General features: G+C 41.9%; 1 protein-coding gene across 1 annotated transcript; it reads right to left on the bottom strand.

Moving 5' to 3' along the window:
- Positions 1-435: 435 nt before the first annotated feature.
- On the bottom strand, positions 436-4,383 carry PPP1R3C (protein phosphatase 1 regulatory subunit 3C). The gene is made up of 2 exons (XM_039554303.1): positions 4,347-4,383; positions 436-2,965 (listed from the first exon to the last, which is right to left on the bottom strand). The coding sequence occupies exon 2, from the start codon at positions 2,962-2,964 to the stop codon at positions 2,020-2,022; it is 945 nt and encodes a 314-aa protein (XP_039410237.1). The 5' UTR covers position 2,965; positions 4,347-4,383; the 3' UTR covers positions 436-2,019.
- Positions 4,384-11,741: the final 7,358 nt, after the last annotated feature.

Here is an 11,741-nt window from a genome sequence, read left to right as displayed (position 1 = left end):
GTTAAGGTGAAACCAAGCCAGAAAACATTTAGAGCTGCTGTCTAGATTCACCCATCCAGTCATCACATATGCTTTAGCTCAGCAGGTAAGTCTGGCCTTCAGATTAAGACGGACTCCTGCCAGACTTGCCCACAGCAGAGGAAGATCCTTGGCAGAATCTGTCAAACCAAAATATTCCAGGTAAATTTAGTGAGATAAAGTGTTTTTTAAAATTATACAACTTGCAAGGTGAATAGTTTTGAGGATCTCTCATTTAGTGAAGAGCTTGGATTTCATCTTCAGGGTAACGCTAGCTTCTGACCTGAGATGCCATACCACAGCCAGCTTTAGCAGATCCCATGGCACAGAACAAACTGCTTGTACCTTGTATCACAACTAAGTTTGTTTTACAGAAGTTGAGAAAATAGATAGATTGTGAAAACAGTGAGAACCAGATGTATCAAAATAAAATTTATTCTTAAAATGGCTAGTTTACACATAACAGCAAAGGTTACACAAGGAAAAGTGCAATTAGTGGAGAAGGCTTATTTCACCTTAGTACTTAACATCTCGCTGCACCGCAGGTAGCTTCACACTCAGGCTATTATACTGCTCAGCCATGGACAAAAATGTAATTTATATTTTGATGTTAACACCATTTCTGTATAGTTAAAAGGTGTGCCAGTATTCACACCTGCTGAGCATGTACTGGACAATTTCTCACATAAGTCTTGCATGAAACCCAGACAACATTTAGAGTTTGACAGTTCAGAAAGCTAAATTATAGGCATACAGATACAAAACATATATTAGTTTACTAAAGTCTAAAAAAAAATAAACTTCAAAAACTGAGGTAAAATAAACCACAACAGTTTTCTATGTGCAAGCCTATATTCAGTCTAGAAAAAACTAGTAACAACCCCGCTCTTTTAAAGAAATTAGCTCTCACAAAGTGCAGCTAATTCACTGTCTTCAATATGAAGGACCTTGCCTCTGCTACTTGTGAAAAGTCATGGCTAACATTGCAATTAGGAGCAAGATACTCAACCATCAGATGCTTAAGATTAGATCAGATGACGAGTGGAATCACCTAATGCTACTACAGACTAGGAAATTAACAGATTGCTTTGTTTTGTTGCCTAACCCTATTTTTGACATATTAGGGTGGCTTTAAAAAAATTTTAAAGGCACATTTTTATTTTAACATTGAAAGGCAACCATCTGCCTGCAAAGTAAGTAGGATGGTGAAGTCAAGGTTACATTTGTTATCAAATGCAAGGCTTCACAAAGACAGTAAAGACAGAGATGCCTTCTTAAAGCAGTGGTCACTTCTACTACTCACTTTCCATCATTTTCTTTAGCCTCCTTTTTATCCCATAGGTCTTTCTCTGAGATTTAGAAAAACAGCTTTGGAAAGAAGTAATTAGAACATTGCACATCTTCAAGTTATGTAGCACACTCTACCTCTTCCCCTTTTCCCACTTTTCCATTATCCTCTCCAAGTTTCTTAACATGTATTGAAGCTGCAAATCTTTGCCATGCATCCCTACCTGCCTTTGCTACAAGCATGTAGAGGGTCACAGCAAGCCTCCTGACAGCATCTACTGCACTCCTGATAGGTACAAAATGAGTTGTGACATTCTGTTACCATCCCTGTGCACACACACATACTCTCACACACAGTTACTACGGCTTGCTGAGATACCATTGCCTTCCATACTACTTTGCAAGTCTCTCTCCTAGTGACCCAGGAGAGCTGACAGTAGGAAGAAAGCAGCATATATTTGAGATACAGGCAAGCTATTCCTATAGTAGGTGGCATACACGAGTTGCACCTTGGTCTTCTTTCCTTCCAAGGATAAGGTTTGGCTAAGAACTTCAGGAGCATAATATGGTTTAACAAGTCCCACAGACTAACGAACTTGGGTTTGTTCAGACAGCAAACAAAACCTGCCAGGTGGTTTCACCATGCAGTGTGTGAACCAGAAAACTAGCACTGTTCTGTTGCCAAAGGGAAGGATGCTTCCTCGGTAGTGTGGATCACCAATATGGTGATGAATTTTCAATCTGACCCAAGCTGTGCCACTGGGGAAAGAGGCCACTGGACAGCCTTGGACTGCCTAGCAGATCAGGTTCTCTCTCTTGTGCTCTCCTTGTAGTCTGAAGATCTACACAGTCTTCTGTGGCAGATGGTATCTGAACACCATCAGGCTTCCACTCTGCGTGTACAATCTTGTAATTCTGGCCCTGGTTATTGTCCCAGAAGGTATGTTCTCCACTTTGGTAAGAAATGCAAAACTCTATCTTCTCTTCTGAGGGAATGGCAGGAGGAAAATCAATAGTAAATGAGAAGGTATCATTTTCAAAATCACTGTAAACATTGTTCATGTACACACACTCAACATCTTTGTAGGTCTTCCATGTATCGAAAGTAATACGAACCTGAACCTTTTTTTCGAAGCTGACATTTTTTACTTTCACAGTGCCTGACAGCACCTTCTCTTGCAGGGTGCAGCTCTCCAGGCAAACCAGGTTCTTCTGCAGAAGGTTCCTGAAGTCCAGGTAGTCAGCTGAGGGCTGAGTGAAACCCAGAATCAAGTTTTTCTCCTCATGCAGTTTTAAGTCGGATGTTATGTCCTCAATGCCTAAGAGGTCAAACTGCAGATCCCACTCAGGGTGCTCTTGGAACTCAGAGAAGGTGTGGATCACTGTCAGGGACAGCCCCTTGGAGTCTGCAAACACAACGTGCTTCTTGGCTCGGGCTGGCGAGTGGTTCCAGTCGCTCTTCTGAGCTTCAGAGTCACGTTTCACATGAAGGCACGGCCGGAGAGGTTTGAGTCTGTTCACAAAGTTGTTTCTTTGGCAGTCCTCGAGGGGGCTGAGAAAGCTCTTCAGCGGTGGAGAATGGGCTATGCAAATTCGCACGGCCATATCCGCAGGCATGATGGAGCTGGGTAAGGGTCTCGGGTCCAAGATCTGTATCATTCTGAACCAAGAAGAAACACAGGATGTTACCATTTATTACATCAGATAAGAAGCTTCTCAAGAATGCATATTTGCTTCATCCATTGTCTTAATTATTCATGGCCTCACCTCTGCACAGCTTTAAACAATACAGCCTAAATCAAAATTGACAGTTCTACCTAAGGAACCAGGGTGAGACTAGTCAGTCATTTCTTGCGAATCCTAAACTACTTCAAATCTACTCTTCTGTCTTTATCCAAACCTCTGAGAAAGAGATTTTAGTGACAGCTAATTGAACATATTTTCTTGAAAATACAAAAAAGAACATTCTAGTACCAAGTAAAACAGATCCAGTTAAAGTGGAAGTGCTCATCCACTTGAACTTCCCTCTTAGAGGCCCTGAGTCAGGTCTTAAAATTCCAACAAGCTGTATCAGCTGCTTCATCTCTCAGCACAGACAGCACTATATTAAGCAAGTTGCCTACCCCGTCAGAGCATCAAATGGGATTCTATGTATCTCAATGCAGAACCATCATTCTGTGGCTCTGAACAACCATTAGATGATCTTTTTAGGTGCTTGTTTGGTTGAATAAAAATACCAAAGCACCTTTAGAAGTATTTTTTACGAGCTATGAACCCAGATCTAAGTAATAGGGCTCTTTGTACTGTTAATGTTAACTGCTAAGTGAAGCAGGGGAAAAAAGTTGGAGGAGAGGGATATACTATCTTTTCACCTCATTAGGCTTCAAGAATTGGCTTAAAAACAACCTTTTATAATCCCCAAAGACCAGGCTGAAAGTCTACTGCAAGTATTCAGTAAGAATGCTACAGCTTTATTTGTGAAGTTACTCATAACCCTCCCTCTCAGATGATGGGTATCACAAATACTATGCAAGGACATAGCCCACTCAAGGCCAGATAGCTTGAATATTTGTAAAAAGGGGCTTCAACTGTAGCACATCCCTGCTGACACGGACGCAGTCCTTGCTGGAAATGCAGAGTTTTGTTGAGTCACTGAAAGGCATTTGCTTTGTCACTTAAATAAATGGCTTTCTGCTTCCCAGGGTTCTCACTGGTATTCCAGAGCCCTGCCAAAAATAAAGCAGAAGCTGTGCTGGCCTCATCTTGCTTTTTTTTATTGTGGAGATATTTACCATAATAAGCAGTAGGAGGGGAATACTCGAATCAAATTAATCAACTTTTCCTTTGCTTTATTAGGAAAAGAACTAAGGTCTCTCTGCAACTTTGGTGACCCGAGCTTTTGCAGTGAAAGAAAAAAAAAAAAAATAAAATAAAATAAACCCACCCAACACCGAAATGGCAAAGAACAGCCAAACATGCAAACCCCACGCCAGAGCCGGAGCAGCCGCGGGCAGGGCGCGGCGGGGCCGGCCGGCGCTTACCTGGTGCGGTGCGGTGCGGTGCAGGGGCCGCCGCCGCTCCCGGGCCGCGCCCGCCGCGCCGCCGCCTTTATGGGGCCGGGCCGCGGCCAAGGGGCGGCCCCGGCCGGGCGCTCGGGGGGCTGCGGCCGCCGACCGGGCGGACACGCCCCCGGGCGCCCTTTCCTTGCCCGGGCCCGGAGGTGTCCCTGCTCTCTCGTCCTTCGGGAAGGGCAGCAGCAGCTGGGGGCACGCACGGGTACGAGGGGGGCTCGCTGTAGCACGCGCCTCTTCCAGCAGCCAGGGAGCAAACGGGGATTCGCTCCACGGGCTTTCCGTGTGCGGTAGATGTTTCACATGCCGAAGTGGGGCTGCTTCAGGGCGCTGCTAAATGACCTTGCCCAGTGGAAAGAAAGTATGGAACAAAAGTGGAACAAAACCCATGTTAAATTATAGGCTTCTCAGCTTCGATGGAAAAGAGCTGGGACCCTAGGTTGTAAGGTAATGCTGCCAGGGCCAGAATTCCTGGAATATAACTGCCTTTGTCCTCAGTGAAAAAGTATTTTTGAACTTTTAATGTGAATAGCTTTTCACCTCCCACACCTGGTGATCTGTGCACTGTCTGAGGATGACAGGCCCTGCTATAGGTCCTACATTTTACCTACTGCCTTTTACTAGAAGAAAGGGACAAAAACTGGTGGAAGGCAGCCCCCGCAGCATCAGCCGCAGCAACACTGTGGCACTGCTGGTGTCCCACCTCCCAGAGGCCCTGTGCTAGACGAGCCCTTGCAGAGGCTGGGGACAGCCCACAGGTGCCAGTGTGCTGTCTTCTGCGGGCTGTGAGTAATCCTACTAGAGAAGGTCCATCCCTGAGTTACTGCTCTTCAAAGATCATGTCCTGGTTGCTAACTGACTCTCTGGGTCTTCTGTGGATCAACAGTTCCACTGTCACCTTCTTGATGCCTGGCTGCTCTTTCCCAAGAGCGGTAGATGACTTGCAGTCAGCCTGCAAGATGTGATAGGGGGTCTGTGAACTGTGATTTTCTGAGTTCACAGCTTTTACCAGTAGAAGCGACCACATACAAATGAACAGCAGGAAGTCCTGTGCTCTACATGTATCAACAGTGATGAACAGACAGTATAGGATTTTTCTGTTCCTGATTTGTGAGCAAAAGAAATTACAAGCTCTGCTGCTTATGTGTGAGAAGATAGGGTGTGAGCATAGCAGATGATGACAAGAACACTTCCATCTTGGATTCAAGCTACATACAAGCAGAGGGAACAAACAGTCATGAAAGGCTAGAGGCCCCTGCTGACAGATGCATGGCATAATGCATAATGAGAGTATTCACAGGACAGTAACACTTCAATTTCTTAGTTCTGCCCCTTGGTGACTGAAGTTCCTGCCTTTTGTGACAGTACATGACATTAAGTGTCACCCAGATGAAGCCTGAAGCAGTAACTGGCAATGCAGACAATGCTTTGGAAGGTCCTGCTCTGTTCCCTGGAGCCAGTTACTCAGGATGACCTTCCCTGGTCCTCCACTTCTCAAGTTGCACCCCTGCTGCTCACATTGCTCCTTTCCCTTCTCTTATCTTTTAGTGACTGCTGGCTCCCTCTCAAAGGTAGATGATATTTTCTCATTGTTTGTCTAAGGAAAATGATAGAAAACAGCATCTGTGTGCTGGAAGCTTTGCTACTAGCCTTACTAGTTGCAAGGGGTTTCTTTTTCTTTTGGAGAAGCTACAAATACTTTCAGCCCCAGCCATCTACCTGCAGTAAGCCAGGCCAAACATCCCCCATGGGTATAATGGAGGACTGGTCACATGGCTGGCACTTACCAAATGTCTTCTACTTACCCATCATAAAAAAATGAGTGAATAACTCTGCAGTTTTATGACCCTGTGCTACTTGAATCTTTGTCCACGCAGCTTCCCACACATACTGCTGTGTTATCAGGGGTCATGTGCAGCAGCTGGGGCTGCTCTATCACACTATCTGCAGGCACTAAATAAGAGCTGCTTGAAACCTGTAAAAAAGGAGTCATCTCAAGGCTTTGCTACACATATTTCTATGTTGCTATGTAGTAGCTCACTGCACTGTTGGTGCTATAAAATATTTTGCTCCTGCTGTGTAAAATACCTGTTTTGCCCAGCTTGGGAAACATCATGAAAGATTGTTTAAAGTGATACCTTTGGCAAAAAAACCAGTAGTGAGATCCAGAGAGGTCACAGGCAGATCATTGCCCAAGTCAGTAAATATAGACTGGATACAGTAACTTTGTGCCTAATTGGTAATCTGGAGCACATTCGTGGCCATGGACTGGTGTCCCAGTTCCTAGTTGCCAATACAAGCAGAGAGCATTGTGCAGAGCCAGAGTAACTCTTTCCTTATCCAAGGAGGCATCCCTGCATTGAGGCAAACTGACAGGGTTATCTGAGTTAGCACAGCAGTTTGTCCTGTCAGTGATGGTTCCCTAGCTGTGCTTTTTATAGAGGACTCAGGTTTCCAGATACTTTGGTTTGGCAGCTTAAAATGTAGATCTGTCAGTCTGTCTTACCTTTCAAATGGGGCTGCTAAAATGGGAACACCAGAGGAAAAAAATTACTGTCTTACTGTGCATTTGACAGCACTTGGTGGCATATCAGCTTTTCTGACACTTGCAGGTGCACAATGGCAGAAATATATTACTGGAAGAAGCACAGCTGATTATAAAATCAAGCCCCATCATAGGGGGCCGTACCTCCAACTGCTTCTGTAACAAGGAAACCCAAATCAATCACCCAGACTAGATCTTTGTCTTTTCCTGAAAAAGTGGCAAATTAAAGGTAGTAAGTTAATTGCAACAAATTATCTATAGAAAACACAGTTTTATTATATCTACCATAGTTTCACTAAACCTTAAATGTATGTTTTTAAACACAGTTTGCAGCCTAGATGGTCCAGATGTAATGTAAGGCACAAGCTCGCTTTGCAAGGTATTTACTGAGGTTGCTCGGTGACAAACAGGCAATTGGGTTCACACTGTTCCATTCAAAGACAAATATATAGTATTAGCTCCACAGTGAATGCTTTTATATGCAGATGGTCCTCTGGGTCTTGACATTCTTCATCTCACCTGAACTAACCAAGGCCTTTCAATCAGCAGTTCTGAGAACAGATAATGAGTGATTGTGCCTTCCTGTCACCTATCACACCGAAATGGGCTGCTCTGGTCATCTGTTTGCTGACCCTTGTCATTTTATGAGAATGAAAGAACTGCTTTTTTTCAGCCTCTGTTCTGAAACTGAGTAATTAAGCAAGGGTTTTGTGGTTTATTCTGACTTTATTACTTTCAGGTTGCTCTGCTTCTTTGCTATCCTCCCCCACAGCTTCAGAAGGGAAGAAAGGGGATATATTGCGTTGGAGGATATAGAAAGAGGAGCCTTTACCATTTAATTAAAACCTTTTGAAGCAAAGATAAGCAAATATTTCCTCAGAGCAAAGTTAAGTCATGACCACATTTATAGGTTAAAAAGCCCAGAGAGAAAAAAAAATATCTCAATTTCACTAGCATAGTAGTGCATCTCTTGAGAAATTCTTGCTGTTTGCTGGGTGGGAGAGCAATGCTAGCTCAATGCAGTAACAGTATGCAATTGAGCAAGGAAGCTTTTGATTTGGTTTTGGGCTTGAAACTAAAATGAATTACTAGATCAGAGGCACTACACTGGGGTTATTAGAAAACAGAAAATGTCCACCTTATTTTGGCTGGTACATATTTTGTTCCTGCAGCATCACACAACACCTGTGAATGAGACAGATCTTTAAATAATTAAATTTAAAGAACAACTGTGTAATAGATAGGGACAATTCTGTCACACAAGGTTTACAGCAGCCTTTTTTTTCCTTGCATCAAGCTGTTCTGTTCAGTATTTGCTCTCTGCTACTAAGACTAATCTTTGTAAATGTGAATTATCTATGAAGTTGGGTTGCTTTCTTGTGACCATGAGGCAAATAGTAATTTTTCAGGTACATAGAAAGTCAGTTGAGCCTGTAAGCCTTTGAAAATTAAAAATTACTTTTAATGATTTACCTGATGAAATACACTGAGCAGAAGTCTTACTAAGTCTTACTAGAAGGTTATATTCCTTACTTGCTTCTCAAAACCATTTGGTGAACTTTGAAAATTACTAATGGTTGGGAATATATACCAAGGAAACTAGTCCTGGGAAACTCTGTTATTGTTTTAGGGATTTCTTCAGCACCGGCACAGTCCATACAGGAAGAAATAAATTTTTGATATTTTTAGAATTTTTATTAGCCCATTTCTCATGACTGGGGGGGTGCTCAACCAGATCTAACATGCTACAGCCTTTGGGAACCCTTCACTGAGATACCTGTAAATTGTGGTCACTTGTTAATAGGCAAATCAGAGAAAGTCTGGGAAAAAATATTGCACTGCCCCCACTGCAATACTGCCACAACCATCCCCTAGAGAGGGGCAAGCAACATGCAGCCAAATGCACACACAAAGATGGATGGGGTTTATGTTTTCTTACAGCAACAGGACATGGGTCTAACTCTTTGGGCATTGGTAGAGGGTCTAGGTCTCACTCTATTTCAGTCAGTAGTTCAAGTTCCTGCCACTCTTGAAACTTTGTAAGGTTAAATTCAAAGACATTTAAATTTAAGGCATTTCAATTCCTTGAAACTGAAACCTTTGGACTGAATTAGAAGCTAGAAATTGATTTAAAATGTCTAATCTTGTTAAGGCTGATTAATGATAAATTAGTCAATTGTAGATGAGTCATCACTTTGAAAATGTATAGTGGAAGAGTAGTGCATTGCTTTCTGAAACAAGGGACATAGAAAAAGAAAGAAAATGTATCTCAGGCTGCTCAAATGTTTAATGTAATGTGATTATATTAGATTCAGGATATTTTGAGCAAAATTCCTTATACTGATTTTATGCAAAATGCAGCCTTTTAGAAGTATAATTGCTTAGCTAGTATGTAGTAAGATGAAATAAAGACAGTGCCACATTATTTATAAATTGCTGCAACACAGAGTAAAAAGGGAAAGAAAACTGAAAGAAGGAAGAGCATAAATGTAGGTATTCATTCTTGGAATAACCTGAACTTTCCATTGAGTTTTTTACAAGAGTGCAGAAAACAAAATACATACATATATTTTATACATGAGTGTAAATTTGGCTTATAAATACAGACCAGTTTCACTTTTGAGAATGCAAAGGCTCTCCTAGATGTCTGAAATAAATGCAGTATTTCAATATTACAACATTCTTTTTCTCCATTTTTTGTGAACTTTATTTTTAACCACACACCCAAGATCGTTGAACCTTGATAATCTGTGGCCAAACATTTTATAAATATAAATCATGTTGCTGTGTGTAGATTATCAGTGTTTATTCTCTTTTTTTTTTCCTTGGCCCAGGTGAAGGAATTACCTCTACTGAATAGTCTTTTCCAAAGAAAACAGTAAGTGAAATGCTGCTTTGTGCAATTTGCTTAATGCTGTGTGAACAGGCAAATGTTGGTTGAGCAGACACTTCCATCAGCTATGTGGGAAGTATTCTCGTTCTTTGCAATCTCTCAAGGAAAAGTGGGATTTTTTTATCCACATGTGCACAGTTCCCTACAGACATGCAGGAGCCACATGATTATTCAATATGATTTCCATTCCCATAACATTTATGTTGAATAAAACCTTCATTCTGAATAGGCATTGCTATATCTGACAGTGGCCCAACTAACAGCTGCAAGATGTTCACACAGTGTTTAGAAGCCCTCGAAGGGTCTGAGTAACACTGTTTTTCTTGTTCTGCCACCCAAGAGACATGATCCATTTCTTTATTTTAAGTTCTCTGACAAGGTCCTTTTTGTATTGTGTATCACAAGGGAAGAATGGGGCTTGGAAATCAGTAGACTGAAATTCTGTGCCAAGTTTTTCTTGGATTTTCTATGTGGGGAAATAGCTCCCCTATGTCATAGGTCTAAGAGATGAATGAATGAATCTTTTCTATTTCAGATTTAGTTTGATTTCTAACCACTTCAGACAAAAAATCTGAGTTTCCCAGGATCTGACCTAGTTATCCCTTTTTGGGTGCAGCATACATATGTATATGAATGTATATTTCCCCCCTTTCACAGAGGTCAGATTTCATGCAGACATTCACTTCATTTTTAGATTTGCTGGAAAGAATGAAGCTCTTCAATCCAAGTGCTGTAACATCATCAGTTGTCTTTCATCCTGCAGTGGAAGGGGGAATAGTTATGGTGCTGAGTGTAGAAAGATTTGTGGCCTAAATAACATATTTGCAATAAATTGGTTTCTTTGTGTTATTCTTAGATGCTGCTTCCCAGAACACAGATGGTTTACTGTCAAAATGTGCTTGCTCCATATATGCAATAATGCTTACAGTAAGTTTTGCAAGCTTTAAAATGGTTTTAATTGGTGAGAATAAGCTTGCATGCTTCTCTGGAGAATTGCAGTCACAGAATAATGGAGGTTGCAATGGGCCTTTTGAGGTCACATAATCCAGTCTCCTCCTCAAAGCAGGACTAGCTTCAAACTTAGATCTGGCTGCTCAGGTTGCTTGTCCAGCTGAGCTTTTAATACCTTCAAGGACAGAGAGACCACAGCTTCTCTAGAGAACCTGTGGCAGTGCTAACCACTCTTGTAATTTTTTTCTGTTTATCTGTCTAGAATTCCTTTTCTGCAACATGTGACCACTGCCTCTTTTCCTTTTGCTGTACATCTCAAGGAAAAGTCTGGCTCCATCTTCTTTCTGTTCCCTCTTAGGTAGTGGGAGGCTGCACTCTGACCCACTCTAACTTTTTTTCTTCAAGTTCAGCAAAGTCATCTCCCTCAGTCTCACTTTCTGCAGCACATTCCAGGCCACTAACCATCTTGGTGACCTTCCCCTGCACTTAAGGTGCTCAAATGCAAACCTAACCCCTACACATCCTTCCTGGCTAGTTCTTTTTAACCAAATTGTGTTAACTAGGCAACTGAATGGACTTTGTTCATTGAGAAAAACACAGCTCATGCACTAACTTCATCTACTCTTCACTCTGCTGCAAAGGCAGGGATCTCACCTTGGTGACAGACCTGCATTTCCTAGTCATAATGTACACTTTAAGGGTATGAGGAGTTGACGGCTTTCATCTGAAGAGAAATCACTGAATGTGTTGGGGAGGAAAAGGAAGTCTCTTTTTATTCCAACTAGGAGAAAGGAAAAAGCTTCTCTTAACCCAGAGGTAGTTAGAAATTTTTCTTTTTAACAAAGTTCTAATGTTTAAAGGAACAAATGTTCAACAGAATGTTTCTTGGAAACATAACATTTAAAAAACATGTTAAAAACAAAGCCAACCTTTCTCTTTGCCTTCATCAAGTAGTTCTATCAAGGATCCCTTTGCA

This window comes from Corvus cornix, chromosome 6 (assembly GCF_000738735.6).
Source record: "Corvus cornix cornix isolate S_Up_H32 chromosome 6, ASM73873v5, whole genome shotgun sequence".
NCBI classification, from domain to species: Eukaryota; Metazoa; Chordata; class Aves; order Passeriformes; family Corvidae; genus Corvus; species Corvus cornix.
The sequence above is the reverse complement of the archived record's forward strand: the minus strand, read 5'-3'. Positions and strand labels throughout refer to the sequence as shown.

Coding starts and splice junctions, on each gene's coding strand:
- PPP1R3C (XM_039554303.1), bottom strand. CDS start 2,964: ATGATACAGATCTTGGACCCGAGACCCTTACCCAGCTCCATCATGCCT.